Genomic DNA, 19051 nt, shown 5'->3' on the forward strand with positions numbered 1-19051 from the left:
AATAATAATAATAATAATAGTAATAATTTTTTTGAATAGGGTCTCATTCTGTATAACCAGGCTGTCCTAGAACTCAGTGAGTAGCTAAACTGGCCTCTCACCCATAGAGCCTCCTGAGTTCTGGAATTTCAAATAAAAGCCACCATGCCCAGCTACTTCCGTCTCTTTAACAAAAGAAGGAGAAACCGCTTATAATCTCAGCAGCTTTACTGAGCTGTGCACTCAGTACTCGTGCACCATGTGGTTCGCCCAGCTGAAGTGCACAGTGCCGTGGGTGCTCAGTGTGCACAGTGCCATGGCTGCTTTGTGTGCGCCCTGCCGTGGGAGCTGGGAGCTCGTTTGCTTCTGTTTTTAAGACCATCTCCTGTTACTCAGAATGGCCTAGTGCTCTCTGAGGATGACCTTGAACCCCTGGCCCTCCTGCCTCTGCCTCCCAAGTGCTGGGATTCCAGGTGTGCACCACGTGGTTTATGTGCTGCTAGGGATTGAACTCAGGGCCTTGTGCATGCTGGGAAAGCACTCTACCCAATTAAGCCGTGTCCACAGCCCTCAGAATTCCCATTTACTCTGGGTTCTAGAACCATCAACACTGTAACCCCCTTCTATAACCTCCAGTAACCCCCAGTCTCAGCAGGTGCTAAGCTCTTTGTTACTCTGGACTTGTCGTGCAATTGGATTATACAAAATATGGCCTTTTATGTGGGGTGGTGGTGGCACACACCTTTAATCCCAGCACTCAGGAGGGGGGACTGGCTTTTTATCCCCAAGGCTTACCTATAGTAAAGCATATATCAGAATCCCCAGGACCCACAGAATAGAGAGATCTGACTCTAAAAATTCTCATAATAGAGAGATCTGACTCTAAAAATTCTCATTTGACTTACTTATATACACACACACACACACACACACACAAACTGAAATGCTAGAATGTACTTGTACACACACATACACACACACCTTTTATTGAATCATACTCCATTGTGTGGGATAGCAACTCACACACTAGGAATCCATAGCAATCTAAATTTAAATTAATTAAAATACTATAAAATTGAGGCTAGAGAGATGGCTCAGAGGTTAAGAGCACTGGCTGTTCTTCCAGAGGTCCTGAGTTCAATTCTCAGCAACCGCATGGTGGTTCACAACCATCTGTAATGAGATCTGGTGCCCTCTTCTGGCCTGTAGGCATACATGCAGGCAGAACACTGTATACATAAAAAATAAATAAACAAATCCTTTTAAAAAGTACTATAAAATTTAAATACCATTTTTTGGTCACACCAGACTTAGTTTGTGTGTTCCATAGCCACGCTGGGCAGCGCAGACCCTCACTCAGCCACCATCACAGAAAGTCCTATGCAACAGCTCCGTTTCAGGTCACAGACTCCTGCCCTGGTCATACCTAGCTTTATCCATCCATCCATCCATCCATCCATCCATCCATCCATCCATCCATCGTCATTTATTGAGGATCAGTGCAAGAGGGTCCCCGCTGCCAGGGAACAAAATAGCAAGACCCCCCTACACACAGCAAGACTCCCACCCTGTGGTGCTTCCATTGTAGTGTGAGGACTGTCTACAGATGAGAGGAAATTGACCCTAAGTGTGGGGGGGAAGTGAGCTCCCAAACAGTCCCAGAGGCCTCTCGGAAAAGTGGATTTGCCCCAAGGCACGGAGGGCAGAGAGAGGATGGGAGGGATGATGAGACCGGAAGGCTCCAGTCCCTTGCCCCTTGGGTGGCCAGACACCTCACCTCTAGCCTCTGCTGCAGATTTACGACATGCTGGTGGAGACTGGCGAGCTGGATAACACTTACATCGTGTACACCGCCGACCACGGCTACCACATTGGCCAGTTTGGCCTGGTGAAGGGCAAGTCCATGCCCTATGAGTTCGACATCAGGGTCCCGTTCTATGTGAGGGGCCCCAACGTGGAGGCCGGCTCTCTGTAAGTCTGTCACCTACACCTGTACCCCGGGTCCCAGGCTCGCAGGGAGACCTTGGATTCTGCTTGGCTCGAGAGCTTAGCCCAAGTCCGAGCCACACTCCCCCAGGGACACAATTCCAGAACAGCTGAGCCAGCCACACAAGCCAGGAGCTCTGTGCTGTTGTGAAAAGCAGCGAGGTGGGGTTTTGTGCCAGGGAATACCAGAGGCTGGGTGTCGCCGATGCCTGAGAAGAGCTTGATCTCCACCCCAGCTGGTCTGGTGGCTGCTGGGGAGAAACCTCAGGCTTGAGCCCAGAGCTATTATCAGCTGAGCTGCTCCTGGTAGCAGTGCAGAGCAAGCCATCCATCTGCCTTCCACTCTTTCCTCAAGGGTCACGTGGGCCATGGGCCTCAGCCATTCTCCTTGACTTAACCTTTGAGATGGCAGCCTGCAGCAGAGATGCTAGCGGGAGGCAGAGATGGAAGAAGGGTTGGTAATCGTGGGGGCGTCGTCCCTGTAACAGCTGAGGTGGGGGGGACATCAAGGACACCAGGTGTGTGCAGAGGACGGGGCTTGCACAGCAACCCTCGACACGCCTTCAAAGCCAGCAAGGGGTGGACACGAAAGAAAACTCCAGTAAGACGGAGCTAAACACCTGTCCTCATACCCCATCCCTCTGCCACCCCGCCAGCTAGCCATGGGCTAGGCTGGGCATTCTCACATGGATGGCCACTGAGTGGGTTGTCCAGCAGTCGTTGGCTAAGATGTGATCCCGGGAGCGGGGGAAGGGAAGATCAGCACCACTTAGCTGTCTAGGGGAAGATCATTCTGGGTGGAGGATGGCAAGCTTAGGGGCCAGACTATGCATTCCCAGACAGCGGGAATCTACAAGGGTTGGGTATTTGCCCTAGAGGCACAGGGGGTGGCCTTAGGGCAGGTAACCTTGTCAGCTCAGCACCTTGGTAACAAAGGATGATTTCAGCTGGAACTCCCCTCTGTGAAGGTTGGGGTGGCGTGATGGGAGCTTCCTCTCCCGCAGATGTTCCTCCCTCTTCACCTCCAGCTGTCTCTGTTCCAAACCAAGCTATCCTCCAGGTGGCCAAGTTTCCAATCCCTGTCCCCAGGAATCCTCACATCGTCCTCAACATTGACCTGGCCCCCACCATACTGGATATCGCCGGGCTGGACATCCCCGCAGACATGGATGGGAAGTCTATCCTCAAGCTATTGGACTCAGAGCGGCCAATGAACCGGTGAGAAGGGCGCAGGACAGACCCAGGGAAGGAGGGGACTCCCTGGCCAATGTGAACTCAGCCAAACCACGGGGAACTGGAAAGGCCACTAGCATCAGGACCTAACTAAGGACCTAGGTGCCCTCACGCTAACGCATGAGATAGCAAAGGATCAACCCTCTCTGGGATTTTATCCTCCCATCTGGAGTTGAGGACCCTTCCAAAGTTAAAATGGTGGGAAAGGCTGAAGTACCAGTAGCCACTGTGTGATCACAGGGGCATGGGGACCGTGTTATGTGCCCGGGGATCCCAGCAAGTTTGCTCCCATAGTCCCCCAGCAAAAGGGACTTACATTATCTGAGTCCTAGAGAGGTAAGATGATAGCCAAGAATTCAGACTCTTTGTCTCCACGACTGTGGCTTTTATGGCCCTGGTGATGGGTGGTGTGACTGACAGGAACATGTTCCAGGTGTCCTGGGCTGCAGAAGGAAGCAGCAGTGAACAAAAAAAAAAAAAAAAAAAAAAAAGTGGAAGGAAAGATGGGCTGAGATGAGGGACCAGAAAGGCAGGAGCGACCCCTGGCGGTCAGGACTGAAACTGCCTGCTGGCTAACAGGTCGCCATGCCCTGAGCCTTGCCCTGGCTTTCTTCCCAGAGGGCCCAACCTTTGGCTGCCCTGAAAGGAGATACATTCTCCGATTGAGAGAGCTGGAAGGGTGTGAAATACACGTGCAGAGTGTGGGGCACACTCTGAGACTACCTGAGAATTGGGGGACAGAGTAGAATGTTGTTTCTCAATGCCCCCACCTATGAAATGGAGAAGACAGCATGCATTATACACACAGGCCGTGTACAGAAACCTGACCCTAATGGGTCAGAAGGAATGGCCCTCTACAGATATTTATTAGCCCAGACTGGGGAGTGCTGTCTCTGCCAGCATTTGGGGGCCTAGGCTCCTGGGAAACTCACACACACACACACACATACACAACCGGGCGACTTCAACCAACCCCAGAGAGGCATTCAGAAATACATCTTGGAGAAGTGGCCCTGCCCACGGGGTGTGGGCACGGGGTGTGGGGACCTTTCCCAGTGTCTCACTGGTCAATCACAATGACTGCCACAGCCCTGGGGCCTGGGGCACCTGTGGACAGGGCTGGACCTGCTTGTTTCCTAGGTTCCACTTGAAAAAGAAGCTGAGGGTCTGGCGAGACTCCTTCCTGGTGGAGAGAGGGTGAGTGCGGGGCAGGGAGGTCGGGCCCTGCTAGGAGCTCCTGCAGCCGCAAGACTGGAGGGGTCACATTGATGCTATGCTGGTGACTGGGTGACTCGGGCTGTATGTCTAAAGTCCCAGTCATGATCGGGTGACTGATGCAGAACTCTAACTGAAGGCCCCATGTGTCCGCCCCCCAACCTATTTGGCAGAGCCTACATGGTGTCTTCCTTGTTCATTTATCCCAATTCAATCCATCTGGAATGAACCGCTTCTAGAGACTTCCCATTAAAATCTCAGTGTGGGGCTGGAGAGATGGCTCAGAGGTTAAGAGCACTGGCTGCCCTTCCAGAGGTCCTGAGTTCAACTCCCAGCAACCACATGGTGGCTCACAACCATCTATACTAGGTTCTGATGCCGTCTTCTGACACAAAGATATCCATGCAGAGCGTTCATAAATAAAGAATACACAAATAAATTTAAAACCCATGTGCTCTCAGCAGCTAGACATACGTCCTCCACTGTAGGTCCCCACAGAGCTGAGTGGGGCTTGCGGTCTAGGCTAGCACAAGTCGTCCCAGGGATCCCCTAGTTCAGCCAGCCCCTCATCTCCCTCAGCAAACTGCTCCACAAGAGAGACAGTGACAAAGTGGATGCCCAGGAGGAGAACTTCCTGCCCAAGTACCAGCGTGTGAAGGACCTATGCCAGCGCGCCGAGTACCAGACAGCTTGTGAGCAGCTGGGGCAGGTGAGATGGCCCGCAACCCCCTGGGCCTCTAGGGTGTGGTTCCTTGGTTACCTGGAGTCTCTGATCCCTGTCAGAGAAGCAGTGTCCTCTGAGTGTGTGACCTTGCATGAGGGAAAGACCAGCAGGCAGGCTGATGGCGAACAGCATTGCCTTCCTGCTGGCTTCTGTGCTGTCCTTTTTGTGCCTGTCTTGCCATTTACAGGGGGATTAGGTAATGACCTTCAAGATTTTTTGTTTTAATATAACAATTGTAATCCAGGTGGTCTCCAGGGAGAGCAAGGGCTGGTGTTCAGAGAGCCCAAAGGAAGCTTTTCCAAAATGGGCTGTGAGGTGCGACAGTTCACTGGGCACGAGCCACAGAGCGTAGGGAGATGGGAAGGACGGGGTGAGATAAGAGAGCCTGTGGGCATGTGGTGTGAGCAGGAGTGGGGCTCCCCTGGCCCACCTCCAGGGGCACGAGGGCAGCAGGAAGCTCTGACACAATAGACTCTGGCAGCCAGCAGAGCAGATTGGTGGGGGAGAGGGCAGAGTGAACAAGACATGGGGCTAAGTATCACAGTGACAGTTCCCCCCAGCCGTGTGACCCGGGGCAAGGATCCCGACCTGTGTTTTCTCTCAAGGCGGGGGTGCGGGACACACGGGTGTGCCGAAAAAGAGTGTGGGGCTGAGAAAGAGCAAGGCCAGCAGGGAAGGAGATCCGGGCAGACTATACCGGGATTACCAGCCTGGGACTTAAAGATCAGGCCTGGGAAGGTTTTAAATGGGAGTGACATGACCTGAAAGAGGACTACAGGGCCACGGTGAGGGCAGGCGTTAGGCAGACAGGAGCAGCCACACCAGGACTGTCTCGCTGCATGCAATGGCAGGTCCAGCTATGTGTGAAGACAGGAGCAGGCCCTTGGAGGTGGCAAGGGTATGACATTTGCCAAGCTAAGCATGGGCAGGGAGAGGAGAGGTGGGTATGTTAAGCAGGTTCCCCGGGGCCCCGGGTGCCTGAAGCCCTGCTGTGTCCCACAGAAGTGGCAGTGTGTGGAAGATGCTTCCGGGACGCTGAAGCTGCACAAGTGTAAGGGCCCCACGCGGTTTGGTGGCGGCGGCGGCAGAGCCATCTCCAACCTGGTGCCCAAGTACTACGGGCAGAGCCGCGAGGCCTGCAGCTGTGACGGTGGCGGAGACTACAAACTGGGCCTGGCTGGACGCCGCAAACTCTTTAAGAAAAGTAAGTGTCACAGGCCTGGCCAAACTAGGCAGGAGAAGCAGCCAGGGCCTGGGGCCATGTAAACTTCAAACAATTCCACAGACACTTGTCTCCAAGCCTGGGTGTGTCCTCAGAGAAAGGGACACAGCCAGGTCTCTCCCAAGCCATCATTCAAGAGAGCAGCAGTAATAGGATAGCCACTAGGAGGCTACAAGTGTGGACAAGAGACCAAGGCCAAGCACATGGGGCCAGCCGGACACTCTAGGATGGGTGTCTCCTTCCAGATGGGACCCTGTGGTCTGGAGAGGGCAGAGATGAGGTGGTCAATTTCATGGTCTCAAATCTCCCTCACATGGCCACTCTAAAGGTGAGAGAAACAGACAGCTGAGGGTCAGACAAAAAGCCGGGTGGCATGGACAGGCCATTGTGTCAAAGGAGGAAGTAGTCAGGTCTAGACGTAACTTGAGGGGCAAGCCATCAGACCATGTGGACAGTCTGCTTTCAGAGTCCACACTGGCAGACTCACCTGCTCCCAGAATGCACCTGTGGCCCATATGAGTGGAAAGAGGGCATCTTGCAAGAGTCAACTCTCTCTTTTTACTGCCTGGGAGGGGGAAGGGTAGGGGTAGGGAGGGCCTGGAGATGGATGGACTCAGATGTCAGCCCCGGGTGGAAGTGTCTTTACCCACAAACCTGTCTCACTAGCTCTCCCGAAACCCTCTGGTCACTTGAAGACCCATGGCCAAGATACCTGGCTAGCCTGTCCCCAGCCTCTCTAACCTGTCCCCTCCCGATATCCACAGAGTACAAGACCAGCTATGCTCGTAACCGCTCCATCCGTTCCGTGGCCATTGAGGTGGATGGTGAGGTATACCACGTAGGCTTGGACAGCGTGCCCCAGCCCCGGAACCTTACCAAGCGGCACTGGCCAGGGGCCCCAGAAGACCAGGATGACAAGGACAGTGGCAGCTTCAGTGGTACTGGCGGTCTTCCAGACAATTCCGCCCCCAATCCCATTAAAGTGACCCATCGGTGAGAGCCCAGGTGGAGGTTGCCCAAAGGGAACAGGGGCAGGCTGGGCCCTTCTCCACCCCTCAGGGCCACTCTTGACCCCTCCCCCTTGAACAGGTGCTACATCCTCGAGAACGACACAGTCCAGTGTGACTTAGACCTGTACAAGTCCCTGCAGGCTTGGAAAGACCACAAGCTGCACATCGACCATGAGGTTCGGCAACCAGGGGAAGCACAATTGGGTGCCACAGGCTCCGTAGCAGCATCCATAGGGAGGGCAGGGAGACCTGGCCACGAGAAGAAGATGGTTCCCACTTCCACCCCCAAATCCATGACCCCATAATGGGAATCTGAGTTCCAGGATCTGATAGCCAGCCACAGGGCCAACCCAGAATTAGCTGGCTGAGGCCTGTCATACATTAGACCCGCAAGATGTCCTGATAGAGTTCGTCTTTTCTACAGCCTTGGTGGGCTCCGCTGATTGTCCCCTCTGGTCCTTCAGGGGACCCTAGCTGAGGGGAAGGGGAACCCTCTTATCCAGGCAGAAGCACGAGTGTAGGCGTGGCTGTACCCTTGCCACCACCGTTGCCCCGTGATTTCTAGTTCTTCTCCTGTTGCCCCCTCAGATTGAAACCCTGCAGAACAAAATTAAGAACCTGCGAGAGGTCAGAGGTCACCTGAAGAAGAAGCGGCCAGAAGAATGTGACTGCCATAAACTCAGGTGTGTCAGCGGGCAGGGTAGCACAGGATACACACACACACACACACACACACACACACACACACACACCCCTGCAAACACTAACTCCCCTCTCCTTCCCAGCCCCTTTCGTTGCTTTTCAATTGCATCCTTGCCTGTCAAGATTAAGGAGTCAATGATAACTCTCTCTGGTGGCAGCTCTAACAGGAGGCGGGGTCTTGCCTTGAACAGCTGGCTCAGGCAGGGACACTGCGTCTCCTCACTGCCTTTGGGAACTTGTGGGCTGAGGGACTCGAGGTCCCTGCTACCACTCAGGCTCTGCCTGTGAGAACGTCCCACATGGAAAGATCCTATCTGCGGTCACTGTCCAGTGTGGTGATCATAGCACACACATGACTGGCGAATGTGACGCCAGAATTTTACTTTACCCTGGCTGTCCAGGATCAGGCCTCAGACTCAGCAATGTGCCAGCCTGTCTCCAGAGCGCTGGGTTAATGGTGTGTGCCACCTCTACCACCACCCACTCCCAGCTAAATTTTTTTTTTGTGAGAATTTTACTCGATTTAAACTGAAGTAGGCATACTGCTCTGAACACCTGAGCTGACTTGTAGGGCTTTGAAAACTCAGGTTCCCAAGATCCCCTTCTAAGCATTCGGTACGCGTCTTACTGGGAAGTGCTCTTTCGAGGTCAAGGCTGAGACCACCTGAAGCGCGGCTCAGCTTCCAGTCTGGATTCAATTATACCCACTCTGGCCATGTATGGTCTAGCCTGGGGCATCCAAGACAAGTGTGGAGCTGGCATGCTGGGGAGTGTAGTCCTACTACATGAGAGAAGGGCATAGGGGAGCCCAGGAACCCCGTTGCATACTTGCCAGGGTGTTCTGCACTGCAAGGCTCCTGACTCTTGGGGTTTTGTTTGTTTATTTATTTTGGGGGGGTGGGGTGTCTGTTGCAGTTACCACACCCAGCACAAAGGCCGCCTCAAGCACAAAGGCTCCAGCCTGCACCCTTTCAGGTAAGGGTAGGGACCGACCACAGGGGTAAGGTGTGCGGCTCTCAGAGACAGCTCCCGCCTGTAGCTAAAACCCAATATGGAAAAGACAGAAGGCCCCCTTAGCTTCACCCTTCCCCTTAGCTTAGAAGGAGGTGAGGTCTGTGTAGTCCTTGGAGAGGCTGGCCCCAGGTCCATGCAAAGACCTCTGGAGCCCCACTGTGGCTAGTTATGGTGCTGCAGCCACACTAAGCACTGTGCACTCATGGTGTGTATGAGCAGGGATCCTGACAGCCACCTCATTTCACAGGCTGCAGGGGGCCTGAAGGAGGCTATGGGAGGAGAAAGACCCTGGGGGTCGACAGTGGGGCTTAGAGTCCTTGATAACTGCCCAACCCCGAGGGTGGACCACAAAGCTGGGGGTCATTGATCCCGTATGGGTCCTAAGTGTGAGTGGTCCTCTGTGCCCCCCCCCCCCGCCAGGAAAGGACTGCAGGAGAAGGACAAGGTGTGGCTGCTGCGGGAGCAGAAACGGAAGAAGAAACTGCGCAAGCTACTCAAGCGGCTGCAGAACAATGACACGTGCAGCATGCCAGGCCTCACGTGCTTCACCCACGACAACCACCACTGGCAGACCGCGCCTCTCTGGACGCGTGAGCAAGCGGGGGCACGCGGGGGACGGGAGGCCTGTAGATAGCCACCTACCTTCCCCAGGCTTCAGAGGGCAAAACTTCTGGACCCTGGAGGTGTCTTAGAAACCTGTGCCTGGTTATCAGCCTGTCGCTTGGCATTTGAGAGACTGGCTCAGGGAAGCTGACAGACTCGTGTTTCTGCGGACACACTTGGAACATGCTTGCTTCCTTCCTTCCACAGTGGGGCCCTTCTGTGCCTGCACCAGCGCCAACAATAACACATACTGGTGCTTGAGGACCATCAACGAGACCCACAACTTCCTCTTCTGTGAATTCGCGACTGGCTTCATAGAATACTTTGACCTCAGTACAGACCCTTACCAGGTACAGATGCGCCAGAGAGATGGGGAGGTGGGAGCGCATGGCACACAGTCTCCCTCAGAAGGGCAGAGAGGTTCCACCAGGTCCCTAAGATGGGAAGAGTGAGTTCCAAGGCCACGTGGAGTCTGAGACTCTGGGGAGTCAACATGTGTCTCCCTCCATTACCCTCGCTCTGATCTATGGTACAGCTTTTCCCTCGCCCTTGGCTACACACAAGGCTCAGCAGGCACTTCCGTGGACCCTTAGAGCAATGGAGCTACAGGGTCAGGACGCTCTGGCCTGGCACAGACTGCTAGCAAGCAACCCTCCCACCTGGCATCCACTTGAGGGAAGCTCTGTGCCTTCTTTTCCTATGGCAAACAACCTAGGCACAGATATGATTGAAATGGCTCCGAGCCACATGAGATAAGCACAAGCCACAGGGCATCTGGGAACCAGAACTTTCCGTCTTAGCTGTTTGGGAGAGTAGCCTCTGGAATGTCCAACTGTTCAACCGCATTCAAAAAGCCTGAAGCATCTTCATGCAAAGTGACTTCAGTAGCCACAGCCTGGCAGTCTTCCTTCTGATAGGCTCAGCCCGTCCATATTTTACCAATGAGAGCGCCAGACAATGTCAGTCAGTGATCATACTAGGCAAGGCCTCCACACCCCTGACCCACCTTTGTACCTAGTGGCTGCTTTCCCATGGGGGGGAACAAGAGCAGGCTTACAAACAAGGCTTAGAAGGTTCTCTCCCAGCTAATGGGAAAGCTCTAGACACCTAGTGAGCAGCTCCAGAATTTCAAGGTTAAGGATATGGACATAGCCTGTCTTCTCCATTTCCCGTCCCCCGAAGCAGACCTGGCAGAGAGGATCTGACCCTTCATCTCACTCCTCCACACGGTGGCTCTTGCAGAAGTGGAGAGTGAGTGTAGACAGTACACCCATAGCGCCTCTGCTCCCAGCCCACCTGAGTTAAGTGCCCTGGTTTGAAGAGGAGATGGAGGTAGGAGGTCCCGTAGCACAAACAATAAAAACCCAGAGACAGATATTGGGGTTCAGCCTGAAGATCAGAAAAGCAAAGCAGCCAAGCCACCAGAGCTCTTACCTCAATGAAATCTTCAGCCTGAATGAGAGTGAGTTCCAGTCTCCTCCCGTCTTATATTCCTCTCTAGTGCTGGGATTAAAGTGCACCACCCAGCCTAACTAGTGTGGCTACTGGATTAAAGGTGTATGCCACCACTGCCTGGCCTGTATGGCTGACTAGTGTGTCTGCTTTACACTGACCTCCAGGCGAGTTTTATTTATTAGAATACAAGTGAAATACCACTGCAGGGTCCCAGGACCTTCCCTATTAACAGCCACCCTTTCCCACCAGCTGATGAACGCAGTGAACACGCTGGACAGGGATGTCCTCAATCAACTGCACGTGCAGCTCATGGAGCTGAGAAGCTGCAAAGGTTACAAGCAGTGCAACCCCCGGACCCGAAACATGGACCTGGGTGAGTAGGGGTCCCAGTGCGGAACCTGCAGAGAAGAGCTTAGGTCGTGTCTGACCCAAAAGTGAGCCCAGAATCACAGGGAAGGGTCCAAGTCTCTTCTAAGTCTAGACAAAGGATGGGGAAGGCTATAAACACCTTCTGGCGGGGGCTGGAGAGATGGCTCAGCGGTTAAGAGCATTGCGTGCTCTTCCAAAGGACCTGAGTTCGATTCCCAGCAACCACATGGTGGCTCACAACCATCTGTAATGGGGTCTGGTGCCCTCTTCTAGCCTGTAGGCATATATGCAAACAGAATATTGTATCCATAATAAATAAATAAATATTTAAAAAAAAAAAAACACCTTCTGGCTTTCATGGGGCTGTGCTTCCCAAGAGCTGAGAGCCTTTACCATTGATACTAGACACAAACTTTTGTTCACTATCTACGCAGAATGTAACCCTGTGAGTTAAGGAAGCAAATGTATGCGTGAGATGTGAAGCTGGCATTCTGCTCAGAGCCCAGGGTCCATACAGGAAGGCTTTGGCTTGAGCGGAGGGAGACAGGATCATTGGGGCTCTGTGATAGATCAAGGGTGACCACTGTAGAGGAAGCAGTCATCTGTTGAGGAAACACGGGAAGCTGAGAAGTAGGAGGGACATAAACAAGCCCAGTGTGGTGGTGGAGTGACATGTGACATGCAGGGTCAGCCAGTCATCCTGTACAGGCTTTGCAGGTCACGGAGAAAGGTTTAGACTTTAATTGAGATGGTTTCGGGAGCTGATGGGAGGGTTTAAATTTGGGCAGTGAAAGTCAACATTTAAAAGAAAAGACAGTGATTACTAAGTAGAGGGTGAAGCTGGATCCGGTAAAGAGCAGCAGATAACAGTTAGCCACTTTATCCACGGAGAATTGGGGCTGTGACTCAGTATGAGGGAGGATAATGGACTAAGGGCCACACGACATGGGGATGATGTGGAGGTGACAGAAGAGGGGGAGATACAGGCTACTCCTGGGTTTGTGGAGGGGTGGGAAGAGAGCAAAGTCAGCAGCTCTAAGTTCAGGGTGCCAGCTGGATGCGTGAAGACGGAAACCATCAGAAGGATGTCATGTGCTTATTAGCCACCGCCAAGTGTAGAGGGAACCACCTCAGAACCCTTTGTCATCTGTTTGTCCTGAGAGGCCTCAGATTCCCATCGGGAAAGAGGGAAGTGGAGAAGACAGACCCAGATGTCCCAGTCTGCGTTATGATGTGGGGAGGTCCAGAGTGGCTACAGTGGTGGCAGGAGACACCTGACCCTACCCAGATACTTGCTTCTACTTGGTGGTGGTCATGCAGTCTCATCTAAGTACTGTGATGCCTGGGAATTCTGAGGCGATCCTAGCCCCAGCTCAGAAGTAAGCAACGTGAACCCAGTGACTGACACATGCTCAGGTCCTCATATCCTCAGGAATTCAGAGTGCAAGCATAGGGGTCCCTCACCCACGTACCCACAGCCAGTGAGTCTTGTGCGGCAGTAGGACCCACACCTGTGTCTACTTCCCCACTAAGGCCATTGAGAATGAAGGCTAAGTGAGGTCAATGGGGGGCAGTATCTACAAGGCCATCTGGAATACTAAAGGGGTTTTCATCATTCACCCACTCTACCTGAGCAAGGGACACTAGTGACATCCTGGCACTGGCATTTGTGACAAGCCAAAGGTGGTTTACCTGTCTTCCTTAGCAGTCATAAAGCCTGCTGATGCTTGTACCATTTTACCTTAAACGGTTCCTGTTCTGTCCATCTCTCACTTAGGACTCAAAGATGGAGGAAGCTATGAGCAATACAGGTATTTGGTTTTGTTACTTAAGTTTGGGCTAAGTCTCCCTATCTTGACCTCTTTTTTTTTTTTTTTATGGTTGTATCTATTGAGAAACTGTCTACCGAAGTGTCACCTCAGACAGCATCTCTGCACAGTTCGGGGGTTGGGGCGCGGGGGGGGGGGGGCACAACGATACAATCTTAGTGATAGTTAACACAGATCTTCCTTTTGGCACCTGAAAAATGCAGGCAGTTTCAGCGTCGAAAATGGCCAGAAATGAAGAGACCTTCTTCCAAATCACTGTGAGTTGAAGAATCAGTCTGCAGACAGGCAGAGTTGGTTCTGACTTGCTAGTTTCTGGTTTTGTTGCTGTTGTTTTGTTTGTGTGTGTGTTTTCCCAGTACTAGGGGTTGAAGCCAGGAGTCATTCATGCTAGGCATGAATGGTAGACAAACGCCATCCCGGCCTTGTTTCCTCTCTCTGGGGCTGTTGTTTCCTCTCTCTGGGGCTGTTCTTCATGCATGCAGCATCTTCATTGCCCTCTGTTCCCATACTCAGAGGGGACAAAGTAATAGCTGTTTCTTCTGTAAGATAATGCGAATATATTTCATAACTTAAAATTAACAGCTAATCCTAATAGGCTGCTGTTCTCTGTAGTAATCTGCATGGCTGAGCTATGGCAGTGTTGAGAACTGAGTCAGGGCTACAGTGACAGACACCTTGAAGGCCGTGGCTGCAGTGTAAACCCTTCTCAGCAGAGTGGCTGTCACGGGCCATGTGGAGAACCTCAAGTCTAGTGGCAGCCAATTGGTCCCCAGGGGGTGTGGATATAGCTTGCCGGATTCTCCCCAAAATGCAAATGTGAGAGTTGGCTTTAAGACTGACAGCTCACTTGTCCACTCCCCTCTGCAGTGACCCACCCTGGCCCTCCTCATGCATGTCAATCTCTGCGGCTTCACAAGGACAGTAATGGGCCAGCTTCCAGAACATGCATCTCAAATCCTTAGCCACATTTCTACCCAGACCCTTAACAAATGTCCACTGAGTGGCTAAGTGAGCCATTAACCGTGAGGCAACCGGGTAGAACAATTCCTTCCTCATGGCCAACACTCCTGTCCATCAGCCACACCCCTCAACCAAACTTTGCAGTGTAGGGCTGATTTAAAATCTGAACAGCATGGCAACCAAAGGCTGAGAAGTGTGTTTTGTTCCGCAGGGGACAGCTTTGGGAAGGCTGGGAAGGTTAAGCGGCCATAGAGAGGAACCTCCAAAACCAGAGGCCTTGTGTGGCTGTCCAGGCTGTGCGAAAAACACATGATTCCCAGTGCTGGAACTGGGAGGCCTGACAGGAGGCAGGGCCTGCTCTCTTGGGACATGAAATCCTTGAGGACTGCGCCCAGACTTCCCCGGGCCCATTTTTTTTTTGCCCTGCTTTGCTTTGGATTGAACTTCACCAGCTGCTCAGAAAACAAACATTCTCACGTCTGGAATCTGTCAGCCCTCTCGGAGGCTAGGACGGACAACAGGACTGATTTCCATGGATCTCCTCCAGGGATGAAAGTTGCTGGGATTTTTTTTTTTTGTAAGTCGTATAAGAAAACAATCTTGTTTTAACCTTCTTATTCTTTGGAGAAAGCACGAACATGGGCAACCCCGGGTGCTGCCGGCAAGGCAGTCTGGCCATGAGTCAATAGCACAAAAGCAGCCCCATTCACCTGGCCGGATGACCCGCTGCCTCTGAAGCTGCCTTCACTGTACATATGTGACTGCTCACATGTAACCAACACAGGGACTTTAGGGGAATCTCACTAATACAAAATCCCATTCTCAAGAGTCGTGGTGTCAATAAACGCTCTGTGGCCAGTGTCAACAAAAATCCCTCGAGCTTGTGGACATTTCTGTTCCCACCCAGGATCCATTCCTTTGTTATCCAGCCCAGAATTCACATTTTCTAAGGTACTGAACACCCAAAGCTGATGTGTGTCCTGTGTTTTAATGACATTGTATTTGTAAAGAAATTTTGTAGTATAAGCACCATTTTACAGTGTTCATACCCCCAGCCAATGACTAGCTACTGGTATGAAAAAAATCTTTGAATTTTTGTAAAAGGTTATGTTGGGACTTTTCTTTTTGCTGTCTTTTATTTATTTATTTTTTTTACTTTAAGCGTTCAGGATACTGCTGGTGCCTCTGCGAAGGGTGCACCTTCAACTGCAAGGGCTTTGGAGAAGCAGAGGGTTGCACATTAATATTAAAGCTACCATGCTTCACGGGGCTGCACAGGTAAGTCCACCAGCTCTGGGGCATCTGGAGGTCTGTTTCTCAGCAACAAGGCCTGCACTCATCCAACCCTTTGTTAAACCAAGTAGGGTGATCCGGTCCACGTGACTGCCAGAAAGCTAGGGTGGGTAGAGGTGGAAAGGTCAACCCACCCCATGTCTCAGCAGAGGGCACTTGTGTTTGTCTAAATGGTTTTCAAATGCTTTGAAAGGCCTGTTTTTGACCTCACAGACACACGAGTGTCCTTATTCCTTCACCCTCTTTCACCCCTGACCCGGGCACTGGAGGAGAGGAACAGCATGCTTAGGCTGAGGTTTAAATAGAAACCTTTATTTACAAGAGCATCCAGACAGTCAGCAAGGCATCCAAAGCTCACTCCAACTGAGTCACCCAGGTGGTTTCGATTCCTTGCAGGGTAAAGAATGGCTCCCTTCTAGGTGGCACAACATAAACTTGATTAAACCCAAATTTGTTCTCAGTGGTGTCACTTCCTGAGAATTTACTGCTCTTGGAACAACACTTCATCTTCTTCAAAACTCCATATATTCAAAGGAAAGGAAAAGGGGGGAAGCAAGAACAAAACAGAACAATGCCCTGCTTTTAAGTCATCCGCACTGGAGGTGGGAACACCCCCTGTTGCTTCATGGCAGGATCACAGGTGCAGCTAGCCTAGAGACTTGCTCCTGTAACACCCCACTTGGGAACAATTCACGGCCTCCCTCCTCAGATAGAAAGGGCCTGGACTGGCATGTGGGCAACTGGCAACCCTCACGATGGTCCAGCTGCATCTGCCTCAAGAAAACATCTAGGCTGTGAAGCCATTATCTTCTGCAGTACCCACTGCTACACACCCCCAGCTCCGCTCAGCATTTAATCCTGATGAACGGAGTAGGGCTGCTAATGACCGGGCACAGTTCAGAGAGAAAGCGGTCTAATACCAACAAGACAGCTTCATTTATTTTTGAAGAAACATGTTTCCTTAATATCATTTGATCTTCATAAAATATATTTTTTATTTATATATCTTTGGATTCAGCAAAAAAAGTAGGTACTGGAAATGTCCCACATCATAAAAGCAGATGGAAAGATAACTTATACTGTTTGCCCAAGAGACACTTAGATTTAAGGAGGGGCCAGGGAGGAGGGGGAGGCGAGGTAGGCAACAGGAGTACAAAGAGAATGATCCAAAAAGACTAAAAGGGCAATTCAGGTAAAAACAAATTATCCCAAAGACTATTAAAAGAAAATCAGAATTTTGAATCTGCACCAATAAAAATAAGTAGAAAATATGATATAAACATAATAAACTTCCATTTTCCCCATACAAAAAAGGGGTGCCAGCCAGTTAGCCTGGCATTGGGGTGCTGAGGAAAGAATCAAAGTTGGATCTTAAGTGTCTTTAGAAGAGACAGGAGCACCACTGTGGGCTACATAGTCTAAGCAAGGACGTCTCAGCCACAGCAGCCCAGCTCAGAGAGTCACCCGCGAAGCACAGAGACACAGTGGAAGCTTACAGATTTACAATCCAGGGCAGTAGGTCAGTCACAGGGGGGACTCCCATCATGACCTAACACGCTGGAAAGCCAAGTCCATCCTTGAGATGGCTCTGGAAATGTAAGCTTCACTTGTTCAGAGACAGAGTGGGGTGAAGCTCTCTTCAGGGATACAAGTGGCTATATGCGTGGCTTTTAAAAAGTAACTGGCTCTCAGAAAATGACACCGGGCTGGCAGAGATACCTGAAAGCCAGTCACAGTCTAGGAATCGAATTTCACTTCATTGTTTGAACCTAAGCAAACCCAAATAAAGGGCATTAAATTTGGTTTTCCCCTACTCCAAACTGCTAGAACAGGTGCCAAGAAGAGGCAAGAGAAGTGGCGGGGAAGGGCTAGCGAGGGCCAAGGCCCACCCTCTGACTCAACAGCACGGGCAGGGCCTGATTCTGACTCAGCATCCTGGTGCAGAGGTAGAGAGAGAGCCCATTGAGCAGAACAATGGGAGAGCTGAGCAGAGCCCCAGCAACCAAAAATCACTCTTCAAAGATGAATGGGCTGCATACTCAAGTTGTCTGAAACTATTATCATTTAATTTACGGACAGCTTAAAAATGAAAAAAAAAAATTCAATTTGCTTTTTTTTTTCTTCCAATTCTTGGGTTGTTTTTAAAAGCTCATTTCCCCGTATCTATTCTTTCCCCAAAATTAACAAAGTGCGTAGTTCTCTGGTAAAGAAATTTTTAAAATTTTAAATGCCTACATCTAAACAAATGATCACTTTAAAAAGTCTTAGGATTAGGAGACTGAAGAGTGAGGCCTTCACTCTTAGGGTGAGGCAGGAAAGCTGCGGCCGCCCGTCCTCCCCAGGCTTGGCCTTCAGGATGTCTACTCGCTTGTAGCCTCACTGCATGGAGTTCACAGAAATCGACAATGTTAAATATTTAGCTTCACAAACTCTGTAAAAATGAGCTGCTGTGACCTACAAAAAAAAGGTATGTACATATTTTTACATAATACAGTATCTTAAAAGATCATATTTACAAAAAGGAAACCTATTCACAGAAACACTGCGAGCTTCTGATTCAGAGTGCAGTACCTGGCCTTGGGTTTCACAAGTTTATTTCAAAGCATTATTGCTCTACCATATAGGCAAAGGGTGACACCAGTACTTGGAAGAAAACAACAAACAAACAAAAAACAAACATGTTCTTGTCCTAACAGATTAGTGCAGACAAAAACCAGGAATGTGGCTCACCATTCCTCACGCCCTTGGGAATATTGCATTTCTCCACGATTTCTTAAGTAAAGTGCACTTGGCTGCACATTAGCACGGGAAAATTAAATATTGTCATCTCATTTTCCCTTCTGCAAAGCCATTTAACAGCAATGACAAATCCTTGAGAATTACAGGGTATTGGGACCTCATCAAGAGAAACCTAAGACGACAGACTCTAGGGACCACACTGTAAAGGACAAGAGCACAGGAACACGGGTTCCACTGGACAGAAGAGCGACACAGAGCTACTACTCGGTGACAAACACGGAAAGGCAGACTGTGCTCCTCACCCAGTGCTACAGGATAGAAACCCTAGCCACCTAGATTTATGTGAAGACTTTGGCTGGTGAGGCAGGAGGAAGTGACACAGGAGAGCGGTGCTTACGAAATTCCTGTCTCCAGAATCACGTCCCCATGAGGCAGAACACCATGCCACACAGAGGCAGGGCATCAGGTAGACAGTGCACTTCAGCTTGGGACCCAGTTCTGCTCAAATGACAGCACTCGGAACACCTTGGTGGTCAAGCTGGCCACCTAGACAGTGACTCGTTACCCCTGATGAGCCTGTGCAGTGAGGGATGTCCTTATTGGTCCCAGCAGGGAGATGTCAGCAGTATTTCTGTTAACAGAGAAAACAGTCAGCACAGCGGGAAACCATCCCTCATCACACACTCTGCCAGGCACCGCTGTGACTGGTTCTTTAGAA

General features: G+C 51.1%; 2 protein-coding genes across 3 annotated transcripts in view; one reads left to right on the forward strand and one right to left on the reverse strand.

The window, feature by feature from the left end:
- Sulf2 (sulfatase 2) overlaps positions 1–15416 on the forward strand; it is an 85696-nt gene extending 70280 nt beyond the window's left edge. The window contains exons 7-21 of the mRNA XM_005363130.3: positions 1775–1950; positions 3055–3183; positions 4339–4395; positions 4993–5122; positions 6140–6341; positions 7124–7352; positions 7449–7545; positions 7958–8052; positions 8987–9046; positions 9506–9675; positions 9896–10038; positions 11393–11516; positions 13290–13323; positions 13545–13598; positions 14513–15416. Of these exons, the coding sequence (XP_005363187.1) occupies positions 1775–1950; positions 3055–3183; positions 4339–4395; positions 4993–5122; positions 6140–6341; positions 7124–7352; positions 7449–7545; positions 7958–8052; positions 8987–9046; positions 9506–9675; positions 9896–10038; positions 11393–11516; positions 13290–13323; positions 13545–13598; positions 14513–14543 (1731 nt within the window). The 3' untranslated portion in view covers positions 14544–15416. The remainder of the gene's footprint in view (positions 1–1774; positions 1951–3054; positions 3184–4338; positions 4396–4992; positions 5123–6139; positions 6342–7123; positions 7353–7448; positions 7546–7957; positions 8053–8986; positions 9047–9505; positions 9676–9895; positions 10039–11392; positions 11517–13289; positions 13324–13544; positions 13599–14512) is intronic.
- A 471-nt stretch (positions 15417–15887) lies between these two features.
- Ncoa3 (nuclear receptor coactivator 3) overlaps positions 15888–19051 on the reverse strand; it is an 88451-nt gene continuing 85287 nt past the window's right edge. For both annotated transcript variants that reach the window (XM_013352190.2, XM_026787230.1), the window contains one exon: positions 15888–18964. In XM_013352190.2, the coding sequence (XP_013207644.1) occupies positions 18953–18964 (12 nt within the window). In that variant the 3' untranslated portion in view covers positions 15888–18952. The remainder of the gene's footprint in view (positions 18965–19051) is intronic.

Source organism: Microtus ochrogaster, linkage group LG8 (assembly GCF_000317375.1).
Source record: "Microtus ochrogaster isolate Prairie Vole_2 linkage group LG8, MicOch1.0, whole genome shotgun sequence".
In the NCBI taxonomy this organism is placed as follows: Eukaryota; Metazoa; Chordata; class Mammalia; order Rodentia; family Cricetidae; genus Microtus; species Microtus ochrogaster.